Below are 25,534 nucleotides of genomic sequence, written 5' to 3'. Positions count from 1 at the left end.
TATCTTAACAGTCATGTTATGCCAACATGGTAAGTGGTGTCAGCATAAATAGTTCCTAAATCAAAAAAATTAGTGTTACTAAAGGTTCGCAGTACAGCCTCTAAATACAGAGATTCTGATGTACCAAAGTGCAATCATATGACCCTGAACGTGTCCTGTTGAAACATATTATCTAAATCATATTCTATCAATCTGATTCTTCTATAACAATAAGATTGGTGGAGTTGGCCTTTGTCATCAATGTATCTTGCATTCTTTTCATACCATGCGACCAAGAAGATAGCCTAATCCACCATCTATAGATCTTGGTTCATTTCCCCAGTCTCCTCACTTGAGGGACCAATTAGCATAGTGGTTTATGCATAAGAGTGATGGACCAGCTAAGGAAAAATATCTAGCTACCCAATAGGATAACCTTTTGCATATGCTTCCATTATATATATATATATATATATATATATATATATATATATATATATATATATATGTGAGAATTAGAGTGCGAATGGAGATTTTCATGAGGCTTTTTGGTTTTTCTTAAATCTGACCATACAGATGTGATCTACATGCTTGATTTTAAGGAGATTGGCTCTTGAATCATCGGCTTGTGATGCATAGGTAGGATTTGTTAAGGCTTGAAAAACGATGGATCAGAATTTTCATAAATATTCAAGCATCCAAAAATCATGTTTTTTTGTCGAAAAATCATGATCCAACAATCAATTCCTAGCAAATGGATCATGCTGAATACATCTGCAGGGTCAGATTTGCAAAAAAGCATCTGAAATGCCTAGTTCACACTCTAGTTCTCATATTTCCAATTCTCATATTCTACTATACAATATATATCGAGAAGGTGGTAGCTGCCAACCACCTTATCGAGACAGCGGCAGACTGCGCGCAACTGTTAGATCAGGCGTGATCTGACGATCTGACGGTCGTACACTAAAAGTCACAAAAAATGACTTTTAGTGGCGCTCACGATCACTGGTAAAGCTCTTTTGGGTAGAAAAAAAATGATGTGAAGGACGCACGTTGCACAGGTACGCGTCCACTCGCGTCTCGCTGAAAAGTGGTAGCTGCCTACCACAAGCGAACGGGTGTTTTCAGGTTGTTTTTTGTAAATATGACCCTGTAGATGTGTTCTGCATGGTTGACTTGCTAGGAAACAACACTTGGATAATTCTTTTTTATTAAAAACATCTTTTAAACCTTGAATATTTATGAAAAGTTTAGACATTTGACTTTTACATATTATAAAAACCTACCTATGTGTCTAAATCGGATGATCCAAGAGTCGATCCCTGTCAAATCAGGCATGTAGAACACATCCAAACGATCAGATTTAAAGAAAACATGAAAAATACACTTAAAAAGCCTAGTATGCGGGCGATAGGCCAAAAAGTGGTACGCAGCTGTCACCTACTATATATATATATAGTCAAAACCATAGTTGTTAGAACATGAATTGAAAAGGGGAAACAATACGAAAATCAGAATCGGGAAGCAAGAAGTGAATAGGAAGTACCATGGGGAATTGATTATGAAGCAGTACAAGAAATTATGAGAAATAATGATAAAATGATGGATGCAAGAAATCTTTTAAGTAATGAATTTCTTTGAGGAAAAAAGAAGTGTTAATGAATAATTATGAAATAATGTCTACAATTGATAACTATATCATCTTATTAGAAAAATTATCTAAGATCATTTAATAGAATAACTAAATAGTACACTTACATACATACAATCAATAAAAATGAAAACTTTCAAAAACTACAAGTTTATAAGTTTATTTTGGAGTTTTAATACAAAACATAGAAGTAATAAAAAAATTTGTGCAGCAATTAATATGTAAATTCATCACATATATTAGAATTTTAAGAAACTTCAACTAAGTCTAACAATATAAATAAACTATTATATGATACCTTTAAACAATAAGAAATGTGCAAATTGCCCTTTAAAAGTGAGGGACATAGTGGGGGGAGAAGGAAACTTGGTCACTAAGCTTCTTAAAAGTTGAAACTCTCTTCTCATTTGCAAAAAAGAAAGGTATCCATAAGAAAAGGTTGATGCAAGATTGTCTATTTAAATTTAGCAAAGGACACAAATACCTTGAAATGTTTTACACGCACAAAAAAAGGAATGAATATAAAAAGGTTACCCTCTTATATTTATAACCTTGGAGGTTTTAATTTAGCACATGCTAAATTCCTTAAGTTTTAAGAACTAGAATTCTTAACAATGAGGAATAGAAATTCCTCAACTTTGGAATTGGAATTCCAATGAAAATAGAAACTCAACCATGGGAATCAGGATTCTCATGTGTAGGAACCAGGATTTCCGTCACATGGGAATCGTGATTTCTGTCTATGAGAATCTGGATTCCAGACAGATTCCGGTTCCCACTTCCTGGGAATGGTGATTCCCACTTGATAGTAGCACTTCTGGTAACTATGGTCAAAACCTTGTAGATAAGTTAGTCATAATTTATTTAGTAAGAGACCACCACAAGGGTCACCCACGTAACCAATGGGGTGGTTGTAAAGGCATTGAGTTGAAGACGAAAGATTAAACCCCATTGGTGCACAGGTGTGTCTGCAGCTTTCAGAGATGGGCCACGTAAGGCAGGGTGGTCGTGGGGCCCCACACGAGGTTTTCCCTCGCTATGGCGAGGGTTCCTCATCATCAAAAAAAATTGATTTGGAATTTGAATTCATCGTGTTAATTAAAGAATGGATCTTCTTCAGAAACTTTGGTGTATTTTGAGCTATTGATTTTTAGATTCCTTTAGAAACCTCTGTAGTTCAAAATTTTTTAATCTAATGTGTTTCTCTGCTAAAGCAACAGTGGAAATCAGATTTTTACATCAGATTCATGACATTATCAACAATATATATATATATATAACCAGCACCCTCGAGGGTATTAAAATACCATATCAACAGCATATATATTATGAGCATGATGTGATATGATATTGAAAAAAGAACTTCATCTAACAGAAAAACTATGGCCTATGGGACTCAATTTAGGGATAAAAATTTACATCAAAATATAGGCTTCCATCACTCCGGCCATCTATTTTTGACCGTCCACGTTGGCCAGAAGAAATCAATGCCTTCAGTCCAGCAAACCAAACCTCAGCCTCAATCTTATCCTTGCAAATCTACAGTAGCCAAATTGAAGATATTTTCATCAGCATAAAAGAAAACAAACTGAAACACGTGAACATGTGCACACACACACATGGATGGTAAATTTACCAGATCAAGAGATCGTTCACCATTGTCATAGATCAGTGAAAAGGACAAATAATCCTTCTCAGGGCACAACTGTCGCTTGAAAATTGGCTGAAATACAACATAGATAAAATTTGATTAATAGAGACAAAGAACCTGCCCAACAATAATAAACATAGTTACAATTTTTTTCCCTTTGAAGGACTAAGATAATTTTAACTACAATTCATGAAACAGAAACTAATGAAGTTCACCAGTAAATGCTCATATATTTAAATGATAAAACATGTAACAAACCGTTCTTTGTCCAGGAATAATTCTGGAGATGGAACCAAGCTTCAATTTTTTTTCTTCACCATTCAAAAACCAGATCAAAGTTGATTCATCCTGAGAAGCCATATAAACGTATACTATCAGCAAACTAAGAATATACAGGGGACTAGGAAAGAGATCATCAATTTCCACGTTACAAAATCTTTAAAAAGTACTTCAGAATCAGGACATATGCATGCTTAAGATATTATTGTGATATTTTAGTGAGATTCTAAAACATTCTTATCTTTGTGAGATTTTAAAAAATATTTCATGATATTTTTTCACATTTTAAAATTTTCTTACTTTTACATATTATAAGCCTATGTTCTTTTTTTTGTTTCTTTTGTATTCTAAAAACTTTTCTACTCATCTCTTCATATTTTCACAAAAAACTAGAAAACCTAGCATTTTTTGTCTTATTATTATTTATATTTTCAATTTTAAAACTTCCAAGATATTTCCAAGAAAAAACACTTCGAAAAAAATCCATGAAAAAACTTGCTGAGAACCTATGTCACACGGATACAGCTGTGGACATGAGAACACTGGCAATTTTTGTGAAGTTTCTAATATGAGTAAGAGGATATATCTGTATCACAGATAAAGATGATTTATTGATGACCTCTCTCTCTCTCTCTCTCTCTCTCTCTCTCTCTCTCTCTCTCTCTCACACACACACACACACACATCAGCATTAAATGCATGAAGCATGAAGAGTAGCTAACCAACCATGAAAATGCAGATAATAAAGAAAATCATCACAATGGAGACAATCAAACTCCACAAATCCAATCAAATTGGCTAACAAATACCCAATGAGAATATCCAGATTACTAAGGCATGAATGTTTTTTCATGCAGAAGAGCATGCCATAAGAAGTTCTAAGAAATGCTCCTATTCTGAGATAGTCAAGCTGAGTGATAGCCCCCCGGTGAAAGAATTTGAATGAAAGACACCCTGGTTAGGATGGTGCGACTGACCAGTTTGAGTATCTTATTCAACTTTAAGTTATGTTCCCTTGATCACATCAGAATCCAAATCACTCCTCACATCAGAGAAGTTAGGGAATGAATTCTTCATGTGTTAATGCATTGGAAGTGTCCCCCTTTTTCTTATCCCTATCGTTTGCCTGATTTTTTATTTTAATTCTTCTTTTCCTCGCACATAATAGCAGCATGTATAAAATTGGGGAAAATTATGCATAGGGATAGCATTTCTCCTTATGCAAACTATATGCATGAAACAAACTATCGATTATAGCGAACTGCATCAATCAACACTGAGTTTTGCAAGTAATAACAGATCAATTGACTATTCCATGCATTTGATTTAAAGTCAATTCCCTTTGTTTATTTCAATAGCAATAAGCCGCATAAGAAAATACACAACAGAATTTACTTGAAAAGTATCCAGAAAAGATAATCAAGAAGATATGCATACTTACATGAGAAAGTCTAAATGGGCAAAACTTTGGCTTCCCTTTCCGGCCATACTTCAGCAATTGAGTGCCTTTCTTCAAAGCAACAAGAGCCTTAAAATAAAACAAATGTCAGTTAAACAAAAGCACAAAAATCTTACCATGAAGAATGCAAAATGATAGACGGATGTGAATGCAATTTTAACTGCATGAGATAGCCATCTCAAAGTCTACTAGTTTAAAGTTCCACAGAATGTAATATCTCGTAATTTTTTCATGATTTTTAAAGTCTAAAATATCATTTTTGAATTATACACTTATATTTAAATTTGATAAAATCATGAGAAAATAACCGGATATTAGGTGACGTCAGTTGGGTCTAGGCTTGGACCAGAGCACACTGATAAAATCTAAAAATGTTAAGAATAAATTGAAAAAAAATTGTATTTAACCTTTAAATTAGAGTGAAATTCAGGTTAAATTTAGGCAAAATTCGAAAGCAAAATTTAGCTAAAACCACCGTTAGATCCGGTTCAAAACGCAGATCTCATAAGAAATCTGTTTTCTCGAAATTGAATTATAGTTAGCCCAAAAATGCATTTTTCTAAAATGATCGGCCTCTATTTTTGAGCTTTTTCTAGTTTTGATCGGACTAAATCTGCTCCATTTAATCCATGTTAATATGGATATGGGCGCAATCCAAGATCCATATTGACTAGGATCTGGTTCATGTTGAGATCCATTTGGATCCATAATCCATCCATGGCAATTTTAAAACAAGAATGAATTTAAAGCTTTAAAAACAACCCCACGAGGACCTTTAGAAGGGGCGTCCCTCCCTAGAATATTCCTATGGAATATAAAATAAATAAAAATTAAATAAAATACTAAAATAGATAAAAAAAATCTAGAAGGATAAGGGTGTAGAGTTCTACACATGGTAGAACTCTACCCTTATAGAGGAGAGCCTAGAAGGGAACGTCACCCCCCCCCTCTAGAATATTTCATATAATATAAAAAGGGGACTTGAGAGCCCTCTCTCTCTAGAACTCATGTTCTAGAGAGAAAGAGGGAAAAAGAAGAAGAAAACAAGCATTCTACGATTTTTCTAGTCTTTTTCGATATTCGAATCAAGGCACAGGTTACTCTCTTAATTCGCAAGGGAAAGGAAATTGTATAAATTGATTTGAGCATAGGTTTAAAAGGAAAGAAGGGAAATCTGATTTCAAAGCTCTCTCTCTCTCTCTCTCTCTCTCTCTCTCTCTCTCTCTCTCTCTCTCTCTCTCTCTTTTATATATATATATATACACACACTCCAGATTTGTCGAACTCCTTGATCATGAATCTGAAAATATTCATGTAGTTCAGATTTGTTGATTTTATTGTTCATACATCTGAAAATATGCATGTAATTCAGATTTGTCAATTTTATTGCCCATGCAAGTTAAAACATACATGTAATTTAGATTTATCGATTTCATGCTCCCGCATGTGTTTCTGAATTTACCAATTTCTTGCCCATGCTTCTGAAAAATACATATGCATCTCAGTTCTATCGATTACATGATTTTGCATCAGAAATAAATATATCTGCTCATTATTTATTGGAGTAAGTTTGAATAATGTATGCAACTGAATATCTTATGTTGGCCAATTCATATACATGAATCTGGCCAGCAGCTAGATACTATGTATTGGCCGATCCATGTCCGTGAATCTGGCCAGCAGTTAGATATTATGTATTGGTCGATCCATGTACATGAACTTGGCCAGCAGCAGCAGTTTTTTATTTTTTTGTTTGGCAGATCCATGCACATGAATCTGGCTCCATGTACATGAATCTAGCCAGCAGCAGCAGTTGTTTATTTTTCTGATTGGCAGATCCATGTACATGAAGCCAGCAATTGTTTATTTTTCTGATTAGCAGATCCATGTACATGAAGCCAGCAACTGCATATTATTCTGTTTTGGCTTATCCATGTACACGAATTTGTTCATGTACATGAATCTGGCCAACAGCTGATGTAATTTATGAGTTGTCGATCCATGTACATGAATCTGCTCAGTTGATGCAATTTATGTCTGGCCAATCCATGTACATATCTGATCGATACATTTATATGAATCAGACCAACTCTTGATATTTCATGCTTGGTCGATCCATATACATGCATCTGACCCGTAGTTGCATATTTCCTGATATGGTGAATTTGATTACATCCATGAATCTGACCAATTGTTATGTTATTTATGGTTGATACATCGAATATGAATCTGACCATGTACATGAAATCGGCCAGCTGATGTTATTTCTGACTGGCCGATGCATGTACATGAATCTGACCATGTACATGAATCCGACCAGTATTTGACATTTTCTACATGGTCGATACATGTACACGAATCTGATCATGTACATGAATCCAACCAGCAATTGGTAATTTTCTGACTGGTTGAACTATGTACATGAATCTAACTAGCAGTGGTTAATTTGTTGCATAGCCGATTCGTGTTAATAAAATTGATCATATGCACAAATTGCAATTTTCTGCATAGCCGATTTACGTACATAAAGATGATCATGTACATGAATCTGATTGAAAAATGTATTTTTCTAACCAAGTACGTAAATATGATCCTAAACCAATCAATTTGCAATAGTGCATATCATCTTAGATGTTTGTACGACTCTGATGATATGCATATTTGGTTGATCATATGCATAAAATTTGACCATGAATGGTGTGATCTGCAAGCTTTTTATTCGCATGTGTATATGCTTGGCTAAATGTGCATTCTGCATTCTTTTGTGTTATGAATGTGCAATATGAACATATTGAGTACTGTGTGCATATGTTCATTGAAATTTTCCATAAATTACTTTTGAGATACGTTAGTGGTTATGTGTGAACCTATGTATGCCAGGAGCATGTGTTGCTCCTATTTTATTAAATTATTTATGCTTTGCAAAAATAATTTCTGAAAAATTATTAGTTTTTCAAATTTAATTATAATGTTAAATTGCGAGGGTCAGGGCCCGAAATGGTTTTTGCATGTTGATTTGTAAAATGGTTCTTTTGTAAAGAACTTTAAATTGATTTGAAATGGTAAAAGAGACCAAAAGAGTGATATTAAGTTCTTCCATGATGTCCTTTCCACAGCGTGATGGCGGTCATGGGGATCGTGAGGAATCTAAAACTCTATGTGCAATTATGCCCCAGAACCCGATATGTAGTTCACTTCCCAGCCATGGGTTTAGGGAGCTTTCAACTGCTTTGCCTGAGGGTAGTGGTGTGAACTTAATAGTAGTTATTGGTATACCAAGAAAGTGATATTTATTTCCCTAATATCTCGGCATTAGGAGTTGATTCTTAATGTTTCGATTAATGGTGTTGATTCCTGATATTAATCGAAAAACAAGTGTAGAACTCAGTAAATAAAATACAAATTATGTGTTAAACTATGACTGGGAACCTAACTTGAACTACGGGAATTGTACCCATTTTGAGTATTTGTGGGTTTAAGGATAAGTGAAAATTAAATTTGTATACATTTAATAAGACAAAAACAACTCTAATAAATGACTTAATAAGTTATACATGCATGTGCATTGAATCACACATATTTTACTATTTAGCAGTAGTTCATGCATATCTGCATATTTGATTCCGCATGATATTTGGTTGAATGCTTGAATGGTAAGGTAATTGTGGTAAGGTAATGCTTCTGATTTCTTCTAAAATTTATACACGAGTTAATTTATGTTATTTTCTTTTCCGTTAGATTTTTAGAAGAATTTGTACGAGGACTTCGGTTATTACCCGTTTTCTAAAACTGTTTTACAAGCACAGATGCTCAGTGACACGTAGAACTGGTTGGCTGGAGGACAAGAGACTGTGACTTAGTGTTTGGGTTTTGACGCTAGAGAGTCGATTTTATATTTTAGACTTTTGACTTATTGATTTTATTAAAAAAGTTGATTTTATTACTTTAAGTTGTTCAAGTTGATTCAATGCATTGGTTTGGTTATATTAAATCATATACCCTGGGTCCATTGGAGGTTTTCTGCAAATGTTTAAAAAAAAAAATCCACTATTTTTCGAGGGTCAACTGGGGTTGTTACAAAGTTGGTATCCAAGTCATACATAGAATTACTTGGGGATACCAATTTGTCTTTAGATGAGACAGAGTTGGTATCAAAGCTATGCATAGAATTATCAGAGCCCATTGTTTCCTTGTCTTGAAATTTGAAAATTTCTATATTTTGACCGCAGGAATGATTATATTTAAATCAATGTGCTATGATTTAAATTCTTTACTTGATATGATTGTCCTTGTTAATCTTAGAGGGGTAGGCACGAAATTTACTTATAAATTCTTATTGAATTTGTTTTATAGAAGTGTGTTCGTACTCGCGCTAGTTCTAGCACTCCAGCAGACGGGCAGGAACACAAGGACTACATGATGAATGCCCTAAACAGTCTGTCTGAGACTGTTACTAGACATGTCCAGGCAGAGATGACGTCCACCCCGCATCAGTTGTCACCGCGAACACTGATGCGGTCACGTATGAGAAGTTTTTAAAGTTGGATTCGCTAACTTTTTTTAGGAAAGCCGACCCAGAGGCTACCGAGAGTTGGGTCGAGAGGGTGTTTCGTCCCCGAGGACAAACAGCCAGATTTTGGCATGTACCATATGAAGGGTGATGCCAAGAAGTGATAGGACACCTTGCATCGGGTGAAGTATGCAAGCGTCGAGACTATCCTCTGGATACCAAAGGAAAGTTTCTGGAGACGTACTTTCCCTCCTTTACCAGGGAGAACATCCAGGAGCAGTTCCCTCAAGCTCGCTGGAGAAATACTACCCCAACCTTTTTGCTGATGACAAGGCGAGGGCAGTGAAGTACATGTACGGGCTAAAGGACAGGCTTCGGGTTTGAGTCATAACCAGTTGACCGACCACTTTTAGCAACGCTATCGAGTCGGCTTCTATCTTAAATGAGGAGTGGGAGTGATTCAAGGGTGGATAGTCGAATAAGGGAGGCAATGGGAATGGTAGAGCGAGGAAAAACCTACCTGCAGGCGACAAGACGCAGGAGGCCAAGAGCAAGATGCAAGAGGCCAAGAGCAAGATGCAAAAGACCCAGCAAAGGAACCATCATAGACAGCAGTAAGGAAAGGCTTTGTCGACTTGCAGGTGGTGTAACAAGAGTCATCCTTAGGGTTCTTATTCGCTCTTCAAGGAGGTCTGATACCAATGTCAGCAGCCCAAACACATCTCGTCATACTACCCGAACAAGTCAGCGGCTCAGGACAGTCTGCAGCAGCAGACACAAAGGAAGATGAACAGGCGAGTCTACACTGCTACGGCCAACGAGCAGAGCAATCAAGCGACTTGATCAAAGGTATTATCGTTGTCGTTGACCATCTTGATTGTGTTATGTTTGATTCGGGAGCAATCAATTCTTTCATATCCTAGTCTTTTGCTGGATTGCTTGACCTTGTACCGTCTACCTTGAAAAAGACTCTTGATGTGATGTCTTATATGGGTGTGTCCACTCGATGTGGGAAATACCTTCTTGCCATTTTAGTAGTTATCGAGGGACACGAGTTGTCTGTCCACCTAATCATACTCAATGTGACATTTTACGACGGCATTCTAGGTATGAACTAGTTGTCCAGACACAGTGCGACTCTTCGGTGTCGGGGTAAGAAGGTTTGTTTGGAGCACCCCAATTTGTCAACACTGGTGTTTAAGGAAACTAAGCTTGTGATTGAGGTGAAGATTGTCTCGACAATGAAGATCTCGAAGTACTGCACGCAGGATTGTGCAGTGTTTTTGGCCAGTGTGTCTGCCACGAACAGTTAGGAAATACCCTTGGAGTAATTAGACGTGGTCCGCAAGTTTTTGGATGTCTTTCCAGAGGACTTACCGGATTTGCCAGCTCAGAGAGAGATTGAGTTCTCGATCGAGCTAATGTCAGGCACGGCACCAGTGTCTCGTGCCCCATATCGCATGGCACCTACAAAGCTTGTTTAGTTAAACAAGGAGTTGGAGGAACTTATTGACAAAGGTTTTATCAAGTCGAACGTGTCACCTTAAGGTGCACCAGTCTTGTTTATCAAGAAGAAGGATGGATACATAAGACTCTCCATCGACTACCGCATGTTAAATCATGTTATTATGAAGAACAAGTACCTTTTGCCTAGGATTGACGATTTGTTTGACCCGTTGTGCACGACAAAGGTGTTCACCAAGATTGATCTTCGTCCAGAGTAACATCATTTGCGAATCAAGGCAAAGAATATCCCAAAGACGACATTCAGGTCCAGATACGGGTATTACGAGTTCTTGGTGACGTCTTTTGGAGTCACCAATGCCCCTACAACATTTATGGATTTGATGAATCGAGTCTTCATGTTGTAGCTGGATCAGTTTGTCATCGTCTTCACTTATGACATCTTGATATATTTTGAAAGTGTAGAGGAGCACAGAGAGCACTTGAGGATCGTGTTGCAGACACTAAGGAGAACATAAGTTGTATGTTAAGTTCTCTAAGTGTGAGTTTTAGCTCGACAAGGTGATGTTCTTCAGTCACGTTATATCAGAAAAGGGAGTAGAGGTGAATCCAACCAAAGTAGAGGCAGTGTTGTCATGAGAGCAGCCGAAGACAGTGTAAGAGATCAGAAGTTTTTTGAGGTTGGCAGGTTGCTACTGCCGATTCACGTATAGCTCCTTCGATGAGGCTAAAGCAAAAGGAGGTGAAGTTTGTTTGGTCACCTCGGTCGATGAGAGCTTCCAGGAGCTGAAAAGGAAGTTGACCTCAACCTCAGTTTTGTCTTTGCCTTCAGGAATAGGAGGGTTCGTAGTGTACAGTGACACCTCAGGGACCGGCTTGGGTTGTGTCTTGATGCCGCACGGGAAGGTCATCGGTTACACATCTCAGCAGCTGAAGGTGCACAAACACTATCCTACGCACGACTTGGAGTTAGTGGTTGTTGTCTTCGCATTGAAGATTTGTGTCACTACTTGTACGAAGAGCAGTTTCAGGTTATGTCAAACCACAAGAGTCTCAAGTATATTGTCAAACAAAGGGATCTGAACTTGAGGCAGGGCAGGTGGTTAGAGTTCCCCAAGGCCTGCGAGTTTACCATCGCTTACCACCCTGGTAAAGCGAATGTAGTGGCAGATTTGTTGAGCAGGAAGACATAGGTTACAACATCCAGCTTAATTGGTCGAAGTTAGGACTTACGTGAGGAGTTTGTCAAGTGGCAATTGTTTGCAGTAGAAGACGGACGCGTCTTTTGTGCAGGGATGAAGGCGCAACCTGAGATTATGGTGGATTCTGAAGGTACTTTGGAAAGAGCAAATAAGTGAGGCCCATATGTCAAAGTATTTTACTCACCCTGATTCCACCAAGATGTTCAAGGACCTCCAGAGGACGTATTAGTGAAACGGAATGAAACGGGACGTCGCAAAGTTTGTCTTGATATCTCATTTGTCAGCAAGTAAAGATCGAACACCAGAGATCTGATAGACTACTGCAACCTTTAAACATCCTTGAGTGGAAATGGGATGGCATATCGATGGACTTCATGGGTTTGCCGAGGACCCGTCGCCAACATGATGCCATCTGAGTGACAGTAGACAGATTGACGAAGAGTGTCCATTTTCTGCCGATCAGGGTAAGTCGAAGTTTGGAGAGCCTGGCAAACTTGTATGTTGATGAGATTGTCAGACTTCACGAGGTACCGCGTTCTATTGTGTCAAACCGAGATCATCGCTTCACATCTTGTTTTTTACGTCAGTTGTAGAAGGCCCTAGGTACCACATTGAAATTCAACACAACTTTTCACCCACAGACAGACGGGCAGACAGAGAGCATGATCCAAACTCTCAAGGACTTGCTTAGAGCGTGTGCGCTGGATTGGGCAGGAGATTAGGACAAACATGTGAAACTTGCAGATTTTCATACAACATTTATCATGTCAATATTGGCAAGGCTCTATATGAAGCTCTATTTGGTAGACCATGCAAATCTCCAGTGTGCTGGGACGGGGTTGGAGTGAGAGCAGTGGAGTCTCCAGAGGCAATCCAGCACTAATCAGACCAGATGCGGATGATTCGTCGGCGTTTGGTTGCAGCGCAGAACAGACAGAAGAGCTACGTCGACCAGCGACGTACGAAGCCTAGTTTTGTTTTGGGCAATCACGTGTTTATCCGGATATCATCTCCGAAGAGTGTTTTCAAGTTTGGGACAAAGAGAAAGTCGAGTCCTCAGTACATTGGACCGTTTGAGATCCTCGAGCACTTTGGCGACTTAGCTTACCGTGCAGAGCTTCCTCAATTTTCCCAGATCCACAATGTGTTCCATGTTTCGATGTTGAGGAAGCATGTGCCCGACCCCTCACACGTTATTCATTATGAAGCGATCGAGGTACAACGTGATATGACGACGGAGAGACCGATGGAGATTATGCATTGCCACGAGAGGACACTTCGAAGTAAGACGATTCTATTTGTGAGTGCATTGGCAACACCACGGACTGGATGAGTGCACCTAGGAGCCTGAGGCCGATATGCACGAACACTATCCACATTTATTCGGTATGTTATAATTTCGTGGACGAAATTCTTTTAAGGGGTAGGGATGTAATATCTCGTAATTTTTAAAGTCTAAAATATAATTTTTGAATTATATACTTATATTTAAATTTGATAAAATCGTGTAAAATAACTGGATATTAGGTGACGTCAACTAGGTCTAGGCTTGGTCCAGGGCTCGTTGACAAGATCTAAAAATGTTAAGAAGAAATTAAGAAATTTTTTGTTTTTAACATTTAAATTCGAGCGAAATTCAAGTTAAATTCATGCAAAATTAGAAAGCAAAATTTAGCTAAGACCATTGTTAGATCCGTCTCGGAACGTAGATCTCGTAGGAGATCTGTTTTCTCGAAATCGAATTACGGTGAGCCCAAAAAAAGCTTTTTGCTAAAATGACCGACCTCTATTTTTTAGCTTTCGCTGGTTTGGATCGAACTAGATTCACTCTATTTGATCAATGTTAATATGGATCTGGATCAAGTCTAGGAACCATATTGGCTAAGATCCGATCTAGGTTGTGATCCATTTGGATTTGGAGGATCCATATTGACTAAGATCTGGTCTAGGTTGCGATCCATTTGGATTTGGATCCTAAATCCAATTTGGATGCATAATCCATACATGACAATTTTAAAACTAGAATGAATTTAAAGCTTTAAAAATAACTTTAAATTAATAAAAATTAAATACAATACTAAAATAAATAGAAAAAAAAATAGAAGGATAAGGGTGTAGAGTTCTACACATGGAAGAACTCAACCCTTATAGAGGAGACTCTAGTAGGGGACGTCACCCCCACTCTCTAAAATATTTCATATAATATAAAAAGGGGACTTGAGAGCCCTTTCTTTGGAACTCATGTTCTAGAGAGAGAAAAGAGGGAAAAAAAGAAGAAATCAAGCATTCTATAATTTTTTTTAGTCTTTTTCGATCTTCGAATCAAGGTACGGGTTTCTCTATTAATTCGCACGAGAAAGGGAATTGTATAAATTGATTTGAGAATAGGTTTAGAGGGGAAGAAGGGAAATTTGATTTCAAAGCTATATATACTATCGATTATATATATATATATATATATATATTTCATGATTGTCGACTTTCCTTATTCATGCATTTGAATACATATATATGTATATATACTCTAGATTTGTCGATCTCCTTTATCATGCATATGAAAATATTCATGTAGTTCAAATTTGTTGATTTTATTGTTCATACATCTGAAAATATGCATGTAATTCAGATTTGTCAATTTTATTGTCCATGCATCTTAAAACATACATGTAATTTAGATTTGTCGATTTCATGCTCAAGCACTTGTTTCTGAATTTACCGATTTCTTGCTAATGCTTCTGAAAAATACATATGCATCTCAGTTCTATTGATTACATGATTTTGCATTGGAAATAAATGTGTATGTCTGACTGCTGATTATTTATTTGATTGAGTTTGAATCATATATGCAGCTGAATATCTTGTGTTGGCGGATTCATGTACAAAAATCAGATAATGTACATGAATCTGGCCAGAAGCTAGATATTATGTGTTGGCTGTGTCAGAAATATCAGAAATATCAGCCTGCAGATGTTGGAGATGAGGTAAAGAACCGAGAAGAGAGAGAGGAATAGTCGGCGCAATAGGGTTTTCCCTTTTACTTAATATTTATAAGAGTTACAATACACTTTACACAGGTAATAGGAACTAATCACAAACATGCCACCGCTGGATCTCGAGGTGGATCGGGTCGGATCCATGATCCAAACTAACAGCCTCCCTCAAGTTGAGTATGGTCTTTGATCATGCTCAACTTGTCTTTGAGTGCCCAAAACTGATGAGTGGATAATCCTTTTGTAAAAATGTCAGCAACTTGCATATCTGTCCTAACATATGCGGGTTCAATTTCTTTTTCTTCCACCTTTTGTCTAACAAAGTGTTGATCGATTTCGATATGCTTCGTGCGACAATGAAGAATGGGATTAAAGGCAATATTAATAGCACTCTGATTATCACAAAGAAGCATAGAGGACGAGATTGGTTCTTGTAATTCTTGCAGTAGGTGTCTCACCCACGTAACATCAGTTGTTCCTGCTGCCATTGCACGATACTCGGCTTCAGTACTAGATCGCGCCACTGCCTTTTGCTTCTTTCTACTCCATGTTACAACATTATTGCCGATAAGGATGCAATACCCTGAGACTGATCTGCGCTCATCAGGATCACCAGCCCAGTCCGCATCTGTGTAAGTGAATAGTCGATGTCCTGACGTATAAGTTGTGTCTTTGTTATACATCAAACCATCTCCAATCGTACTCTTTAAATACCGAAGGATCCTTTTTACCGCTTCCATATGTGCATCTGTAGGAGCATGCATAAACTGAGAGGCCTGATTGACAGAGTATGCTATGTCAGGCCTAGTGAATGTTAAGTATTGTAACATCCCTACAACTCGGCGATACAGAGTAGGATCATGATAAGTAACGCCTTCTTTAGCACTTAACTTATGATTTAGAAGACAAGGTGTGCTAGTTGGTTTACAATTCTCCATCCCTGTAGCGAGGAGAATATCAATAGTGTACTTATGTTGGCTCAATGTAATAGTCTCATGTCGACTATCAACTTCCACACCCAAAAAATATCGCAAGCACCCCAAGTCTTTCATCTTGAATTTAGCCATCAGCATAGACTTAACCCAAGATATGTGATCCTCATCACTCCCGGTAATAATGATATCATCAACATATATAAGCACCCAAACAATAGATGAACCACTTTGGAAGATGAACAATGAATGGTCTAGAACACTTTTATTGAACCCATGACGTTGGATCTCTGTGGAAAAACTTTCAAACCAAGATCGAGAAGCTTGTTTTAATCCATAAAGAGAGTGTCGAAGTTTACATACCCAATTTGATGAATCATGCATGCTATATCCAGGTGGCTCCTCCATGTAAACTTCTTCCTTTAGTTCACCATGCAGAAAAGCATTTTTAACATCAAGTTGACTGAGTGACCATCCATGTTGTAATGCCAACGCAATGACAATCCTGATTGTGCCCAGTTTTACTACTGGGCTGAATGTTTCATCGTAGTCCTGCCCATATTGCTGTGTGAAGCCTCGTGCAACCAGACGAGCCTTATAGCGCTCAACACTGCCATCCGGTTTGTGCTTAATCTTGTACACTCATTTGGATCCTACAACATTCTTGTTATCTGGCCTTGGCACAATTTCCCATGTGTTGCATTCATGCAACGCTTCCATTTCCTCATTCATCGCCTCTACCCAGGCATGAGAATTTACAGCATCATGAAAGGAGGAAGGTTCTGTTTCTTTGGACACTCTGGTTAGAAATGTTTGAAAATCCAAAGAGAAATTGTTATAACTTACCCAGCGATCTATAGGATGTCTAACTCGAGTGGAATGTCGTAGAGGAGTCTCAGCATTGACTGGGTGAGTTCTACGAGAATAAACAAGACCAGAAAAACGTGAGGATGTTGTTGTAGGAGGAATGTCTTCCATATGTGGTTCCACATCAAAAGTATAGGGTTCATTGTCTGCCAATAAAGATGAATCCTCATGAGGCAACGAGTCATATAAAAGTGAGTCACTTAACCAAGGATCATAACTGTCCTGTGTATCTGTGGAAGATGAACCCAGAGTGTCAAAATTTTCATCATCAAAAACAACATTTCTGGATACCCGAATTTTGCCTGTATGAGGATCATAACACCTGTATCCCTTATAGTCATCTGCATACCCAAGGAACTTGTACTGTATAGCTCTGTCTTGAAACTTATTTCTCAAAGAATGATCAATATGAACATAACATACACAGCCAAAAGGATGTAGTTCTTCATATGATGGATGACAATTATAAAGAACAAAATACGGAGAATTATCTTCAAGGATGGTCATGGGCAACCTGTTGATAACGTAAACAGCTGTGTGGAAAGCCTCGGTCCAAAGGGAAAAAGGAATGCCCACAGTATGCATCATGCTCAAGGCTGTTTCAACAATATCCCAGTGCTTTCTCTCAGCAACTCCATTTTGTTGAGGGGTATGAGGGCAAGAAATGTTACGTGTAATGCCATGTTCCTTCAAATATTCACTAAAATCATGGGATATGTATTCTCCTCCCCCATCACATTGGAAATATACAACATTGGTATTGAATTGGTTTTGGACTAGGGCATGAAACTGTTTGAACAACTTGAAAACTTCATGTTTGTTTTTCATGAAGTAAATCCAACTAAAACGAGTGTAAGAATCAAGAAAGAGTACATAGTATCGAGATCCAGAAAGAGAAGCAGTGGGCGCAGGACCCCAAACATCTGAACATATAATTTCAAAAGGCTTTGTTGCTCTTTTATTGATACTATGAAAAGGAAGTACATGACTTTTGCATAAGTGACAACTTGGACATTTTGACTCTAAACTGACTGCGGGTATTAGACCTTTAGCAGACAACTTGTCAAGAAAGACTTGACTACAATGACCCAAACGAAGATGCCATAAGTTTGGCTTATTAAGTTTCAAGACTCTAGATGAAGAACTATGATTTGTGGATCGACTCAAAAATGTTGGAAAGGAAGGAGCTGAAGAAGCCACGGCTACGGAAGGCGACGTCTTCAAAGGCACATGAGATTCTTCAAAGACGTACATGTTCCCGCGCCGTTCACCTTCAGCGAGCGTCTTCTTGGTGTGAAGATCCTTAAGATAAACAGAAGGAGTAAATTCAACGGAAGAATTTGTTTCATCAACTAATTTAGACACAGATAGAATATTCTTTTGAATAGCAGGTGTGAGTAAGACATTTGACAAGGGTAATTGAGATTTAGGCAAAGAAAGGGAGACATTTCCAGTGTGAGAGATGGGGTGGTGAGATCCATCTCCTATGACTATAGTGCCATTTCCAGTGTAAGGAGTCAAGTGAGTAAATTTACCTGCATCAGAAGTAACGTGTGTTGCTGCCCCGGAATCAATATACCATATACCTTCCTCATTTTGGCGCAAGTTCATCTGATTGAAAGTAGTCATAAGGATATTTTGTACGTCCTGTGGAAGAACTTGTCCCTGAGGAGTACGGGCAACCTGATGAATGGCCTTCTGCCCTGACCTACTATCTGGCCTCCCTGATTTGTTCCGGTTCTGAGGATTGTACCAGCAGTTTGCTTTAACATGTCCCCGTTTGTTGCATAGAAAACAAGTAGGAACACGTCCTCCTCGTGGTACACTGCTTGAACCAATACCTCCTCCACCTGGTGTAGGCAGTAATCCTCCTCTGTTCATAGATGTTTCATTGGGTCGAGGTAGAGTAAATGAAACTCCTGTTTGAATAGGCGTATGTGTCATCATCACAGAATGAGCATCCTCTGACACGTGTTCCTGATTTAAACTGACCTCATATTGCAAAAGCTTAGATTGAAAATCATCAAAACATGGAAGGACTGAAACAACCTGGAGTGTCGTGCAGAACATGCGATATTCAGGTCCAAGACTACCTAATACCTGTTGTACCATATCCTTATCTGATACAGGACTTCCGATGGCAGCTAACTAATCTGTAATCACTCTGACATCCCCCATGAACTCTGTAATGGATTTGTTTTCTTTTCGCATGGATTGGAATTTCCACTTGAGTTGCAAAACCCGAGATTCGGAAACCTGAGAAAAAGAATGAGCTAGTCCATTCCACAACTCGGCAGCGGATTGGTCATCAGAGATAGTTTGTAAAACACGATCAGAAAGTGTGGAGGTTATATAAACAACTAATGTCTGATCCTGTTGTACCCATATGTCATAAGCTGGATTGGTGCTTCGAAGTTGACTCACCTTCCCGTCTTCACCTGTTATTTCCTGCATGATATGTGTAGGTGGGGCGGGCGATCGTCCATCTAGATGCCCATAAAGACCATGACTGCGAATAAAAGGCACAATTTGGCGTTTCCAAAGCAAATAGTTATCATGTGATAACTTGTGGGTCATGAGATGAGTAAGAAAACTGGGGTTCAATTTGGAATCCATAGATTTTATGAAGAATGAGAGAACAAACTGTATTTAACAGTGTATTAAGAGAATAAGAACAGCAATACTGTGTGTGCTGAAAATGATATCAGCAACACATTGCACAGAAATACAATGACGTGTAATCCAGAAAATAATTTTCACACACACACGTTATTAAAAAAAAATTCAATGTTGTGTAACATGTGAACCAGGAATGGCAATGCTGTGTACACAGGGAAACCAGCAATGCTGTGAAACGTGTGAGCCAGAAACAGAATTTGAAAAGAGAAGGAATCGAAATATGAATAAGGATGCGCAAAACTGGGATGCGTGAAATCAGATTGAGAAAAACAGACAGAGAAATAGGGATACGTGAAACTGGGATGATGCGTGAAACTGCGTGAAATAGGGATGCGTGAAATCAGATTAAGAAAAACAGACAGGGAAATAGGGATGCGTGAAACTGGGATGATGCGTGAAACTGCGTGAAATCAGAAGATCAGAAATAGATTTAAGGAAAAAGAATAGAGAAAGCCTACGTCCTTTCACGCACTGGTCTTTATAGTCCTTCCAAATGATCGATTTCCGCGCCTGTGCTCTGATACCATGTCAGAAATATCAGAAATATCAGCCTGCAGATGTTGGAGATGAGGTAAAGAACCGAGAAGAGAGAGAGGAATAGTCGGCGCAATAGGGTTTTCCCTTTTACTTAATATTTATAAGAGTTACAATACACTTTACACAGGTAATAGGAACTAATTACAAACATGCCACCGCTGGATCTCAAGGTGGATCGGGTCGGATCCATGATCCAAACTAACAGGCTGATCCATATACATGAATCTGGCCAACAGCAGCAGTTGTTTATTTTTTTGTTTGGCAAATCCATGTATATAAATCTGGCCCGGAACAACATATTATTCTGGGTTAGCGAATCCATGTACATCAATCTGATCATGTACGTGAACCTGGCCAGCAGGAGTTGTTTATTTTTCTGTTTGGCAGATCCATGTACATGAATCTGATCATGTACATGAGTCTAGCCAGCAGCTGCATATTATTCAGTTTTGGCCGATCCATGTACATGTATATGAATCTGGCCAGTATCTGATGTAATTTATGAGTGGTCGATCCATTAAATGAATATGTTCATGTCCATAAATGAGCTCAGCTGATGTAATTTATGTCTTGCCGATCCATGTTCACATAAATCTGTTCATGCACATAAATCAGACCAGTTGATGATTAATTCATGTCTGGCCTAAATGAATGAGTTCATGTACATGAATCAAACCAGCTGTTGATATTTCATACTTGGTTGATCCATGTAGATGAATCTGATAGTCACATATTTCCTGATATGGTCGATACATATACATGAATTTGACCAGTTGTTGTTATGTTATGTTATGTATGGTCGATACGTGTACATGAATCTGACTACGAACATGAAACTGGCCAGTTGATGTTATTTCTGATCAGTCGATCCATATACATGAATCTGATCATATACATGAATCCGATCATATACATGAATCCGACCGGTAGTTAACATTTTCTACATGGTTGATACATGAATATGAATTCGACCAGCAATTGGTTACTTTCTTACTAGCCGATCCATGTACATGAATCTGATCATATACATGAATCTAACGAGCAGTGGTTAATTTACCGCATAGCCTATTCGTATTCATAAAACTGATCATGTGCACAAATCTAATCGGCACTTGCAATTTTCTACATAGCCGATTACGTCCATGAAGATGATCATGTACATGAATATGATTGGAAAATGTATTTTTCTGACCTTGTACATAAATCTGATCCTAAATCGTTCAGTTTGCAATTGTGCATATCATACACATGAATATGAATAATAATTAGATGTTTGCATGACTATAATCATATGCATGTTTGGTTGATTATACGCATAAAATTTGATCATGAATGGTGTGGTCTGCAAGCTTTGTATTCGCATGTGTATTCTTTTGTGTTATGAATGTGCATTGTGAACATATTGAGAATTGTGTGTTTATATTGATTGAAATTTTGCAATTTGCATAAATTACTTTTAAGATATGTTAGTGATTATGTGTGAACCACTGCGGGCCTATGTAAACCAGGAGCATGTATTGCTCAAATGTTATTGAATTGTTTACGCTTTGCAAAATAATTTCTGAAAATTATTAGTTTTTCAAATTTAATGGCACTGTTAAATTATGAGGGTCAGGGCCCAAAATGGTTTTTGCATGTTGATTTGCAAAACGGTTCTGATGTAAAGAACTTAAAATTGATTTGAAATGGTAAAAGATATCAAAACAGTGTAATTAAGTTCTTCTTTAATGTCTTTTCCTCAGTGTGGAAATCTTTGATGGCGGTTACGAGGGACCGTGAGGATACTAAAACTCCAGAACTCGATGTGTGGTTCACTTCCCAGCCACGGCTTTAGGAAACTTTACACCACTTTGCCTGAGGGTGGTATTATTGACTCAGCTATAGTTATTGGTATACCAAGAAAGTGGCGTCAATGGATATTGATTTCCCTGATATCCTGACATTAGGTGTTGATTCCTAATAGTCTGATTAATGGTGTTGATTCCTAATATCGGTCGAGAAACAAGTATGAAACCTAGTAAATAAAATATAAATTGTATGTTAAGATATGACTAGGAACCTAATTTGAACTTCAGGAATTGTACTCGTTTTGAGTATCTGCGGGTTTAAGGATAAGTGAAAATTAAATTTGTAAACATTTAATAGGGACATACATGTAAAAGCAACTATAATAAATAACTTAATAAGTTATTCATACATGTCCAGTGAATCATGCATATTTTATTGTTCAGCATTAGTTCATGCATCTCTACATGTTTGATTCCTCATAATATTTGGTTGAATGCCTGAATAGTAAGGTAATTGTGATAAAATATTGCTTGTGATTTCCTCTGAAATTTATGCATGAGTTAATTTATGTTATTTCCTTTGTTGTTATATTTTTAAAGGAATTTGTGCGAGGACTTTGGTTGTTACACGTTTTCTAAAACTGTTTTACAGGCACATATGCTTAGTGACATGTAGGACTGACCGGCTTGAGGATGAGAGACTATGACTTGGTGTTTGGGTTCTGACCAGGGCGCAAGATTATGCTAAAGTAGATTTTATATTTTAGACTTTTAACTTATTGATTTTATTAATGAAGTTCATTTTATTACTTCAAGTTGATTCAATGCATGGAATGGTTTCTGGTTTGGTTATATTAAATCTCTGATGTACCCCAGGTCCTTTGGAGGTTTTTCGCAAATGTTTTAAAAAAAAAAACTCCACTATTTTTCAAGGGTCAATTCGGGTTGTTACACAAAACCAGCTTGCAAGGCACAAGAAATTTCATTAAATGACACAATTGATAAACTAAAACAAGTTCATAACTCAAATCAGACTAGATAAGCTGTATAATCAGTTTAGATCATGGTGGTTAAAGTTGCAATATATTGTAGGCTGATCATATTGTATGTACAATATGTAGACACCTATATCATGAGTTACACATAGAGGATATGGCACGAGAAACATAACCTCATGCAATTTTCCTTCTTTCTGTTTCTTTTTCTAGATTGCATCTACTTTTGGCTAGGTCTTTTTTTGTATTTAAGATCTTCTTGATCATGTTAAAGCACCTAATTGGCTATTGGGCTATGTTGTCTAGTGTTTTGAGCATTGCCTTGTTAAGGTGGAAGCTGCCAGCTCAATTCCCATCAGTCCCATTCTGACCAAGGATCGGATGGATGAATTGATTCATCTCTCCACCTCCAGCAAAGAGTTCCCCATTTTCCTCAATTTTATGATAGGTATCTTTATACTTTATGATATATTATGATACAACGTCCATTCTATTTTTAAATTTTAGGATGCTGTTTATGTTACACACTTCATAACCTTCATTCTGATGGCTTTAATAATGGAGAGTGGCAACCCATGCATGAAAATACACCTAAACATGAAAGCAACAAAAAGGATTTAGTTACCTAATAAAAATAACAATAAGTATCCCCTCACAAATAAAAGCAAACATGTATGCATGAATGCACATACTAAATGGGTAAAAAGACAAATTATAACTTGTATAAAGGAACTGAAATCATGCCACAGATATCAAGAAGTCTACAAGCTATAATCATGATAAAGTTAAAGTAGATGGCGTAGCCAAAAGAAACCGTATGAAACAAAACCAGTTTTGACATAATTTGTCTGCACACAAGAACCTACTCAGTACTCCCTTTTAAAAAAGAGAAACAATTAGTAAAAAATATGTAGAGCAATGAAGACAACACAATAATGTAAAAAATGATAAATACTTGGTTCACACATGAGAGGGCTATCACATATTTATAACATTCATATAATCATGATATAGAATCATAAGAGCAATGTTGAATGCCACTAAGCATATGAATAACCCATTTCATCACCAAGCAGAAATATCCTTTGAAGTTTATAACCACCTTATGATTCAAATACCGGCCTTTAATTTCCCTGCTGCCAAAAGGTGATTATGAACTTGTATTCAAATCACTTGGGTCTAAAGCAAGATGAAGCATGAGCTTCAACAAAGTTGACAAATGTTTTGAAATACAACATTGGCCATGAATTTATCTTGAAAACCCTACTTCATTTCCTCATGTTTTGATAAGGAAAACCTAAACAAAAAAAAAATGTAAAATAAGAAAAATAGAAGTTTAAAATGCATGAAAATAAAATACATTTTTCCTAGACTTTTAATCACCAAAAATACAAAATAAAATGATAAAGTTGCAATTTTAAGCTTAAACTCCGTAGATATCATAACTACAAGAAACTCATCATATAATTTTTTCATCTAATGCTATAGGAAAATAAGTTCAAAGACACTGCACTCTTCTAGTATAGCACATATATACATATACATATATATAAACATATATATACATAGAGAGAGGGAGAGTTGGGGGAGACAACCCTTTCAACTCTAGAATCTGGTCAATGGAATCCCAAGAATGAACAGATAAAGCATGTTCAATTCCATCATGTACTAGATAATCACCAATGGCAAATGAAGTAACAGTATAGAACTTCTTTTCCATATCCCTGGAATATTTTCTTACAACTCTAAAACCTAGAAGAAAAGCAGTCTTCCCTAATCACTCAAGCCCAAGAAGCTTTGAAAGAATGATCAATATAAGATATTTTTAACAGGAATTGATCACATCACAAACGTAGCAAGTAACAATCTGAAAGACAGCATCCCCTACCTTGCAAGTTGTCAACAGCGAGATGCATATGATACAAAATCAACCAAACCAATAAACTAGCTACGAGAGATTACCATTCAGTACATTTCCAAAAGGATTCAATTGACCTCTAGAGGTGTAACCGTGGCCATATAGGTGATGCAAGAGCTCATAATACTCTTTAGATCCGTTTTCTTTCAATCAACACCAGAACCATGTCAATGCGTGATGATCAAATATAACTCTTAGCCTCTCATGCAGTCAGTGAGTGATCCAACCTCCCCTTCCATTGCCTTCTCCCGTAGCGAAATGATGAGCAAATTTTGATAAATTGAACTCGAACATAACCTATTCTAAAAGAGTAGCGCAAACAGCATAGCACGATTGTGAACCATAACTAAGTTCCTAGCAAATGAAAGCCTAACTTCTCCATGCATTCTCACTATAAGGAGTATTTCGGCAATAGGCTACACAAAATCAACAAGATTATCGCTTTCTCTCCGTAAAACTATGTTCTCGGTCTCAATTTTGAGGGGTTTTCTGTCTTAGATTCTCTTCCAGGTCAAATAATTCAGAAAGGAAAGAAGAAATTCGTAATGTAAATGAAACAAAATACTCAAAAATCACCAAAAAAATAAAAATAAAAAACATCAAAAGAACACATCGCCTCTGATGATCAAAT

At 37.3% G+C, this 25,534-nt stretch overlaps 1 protein-coding gene across 2 annotated transcripts in view; it reads right to left on the bottom strand.

Moving 5' to 3' along the window:
* LOC149847152 (PH, RCC1 and FYVE domains-containing protein 1-like) overlaps positions 1-25,534 on the bottom strand; it is a 40,564-nt gene that overhangs the window by 14,309 nt on the left and 721 nt on the right. The window contains exons 1-5 of one of the 2 annotated variants that reach the window (XM_089996847.1): positions 24,088-24,124; positions 5,005-5,091; positions 3,543-3,632; positions 3,270-3,356; positions 3,053-3,172 (exon numbers count right to left, since the gene is read on the bottom strand). Coding sequence is in view for 1 of the 2 variants with exons in the window: in XM_089996846.1 (XP_089852972.1) it covers positions 3,053-3,172; positions 3,270-3,356; positions 3,543-3,632; positions 5,005-5,091 (384 nt within the window). In the remaining variant the exon portion in view is untranslated. Of the gene's footprint in view, positions 1-3,052; positions 3,173-3,269; positions 3,357-3,542; positions 3,633-5,004; positions 5,092-24,087; positions 24,125-25,534 lie in introns of those variants that run through there. The other variant, XM_089996846.1, reaches the window with a different exon arrangement.

Source organism: Nuphar pumila, chromosome 2 (assembly GCF_984573655.1).
Source record: "Nuphar pumila chromosome 2, dmNupPumi1.hap1.1, whole genome shotgun sequence".
NCBI lineage: Eukaryota > Viridiplantae > Streptophyta > Magnoliopsida > Nymphaeales > Nymphaeaceae > Nuphar > Nuphar pumila.
Note: the sequence above shows the minus strand (reverse complement) of the source record. Positions and strands in the feature narration are given on the sequence as shown.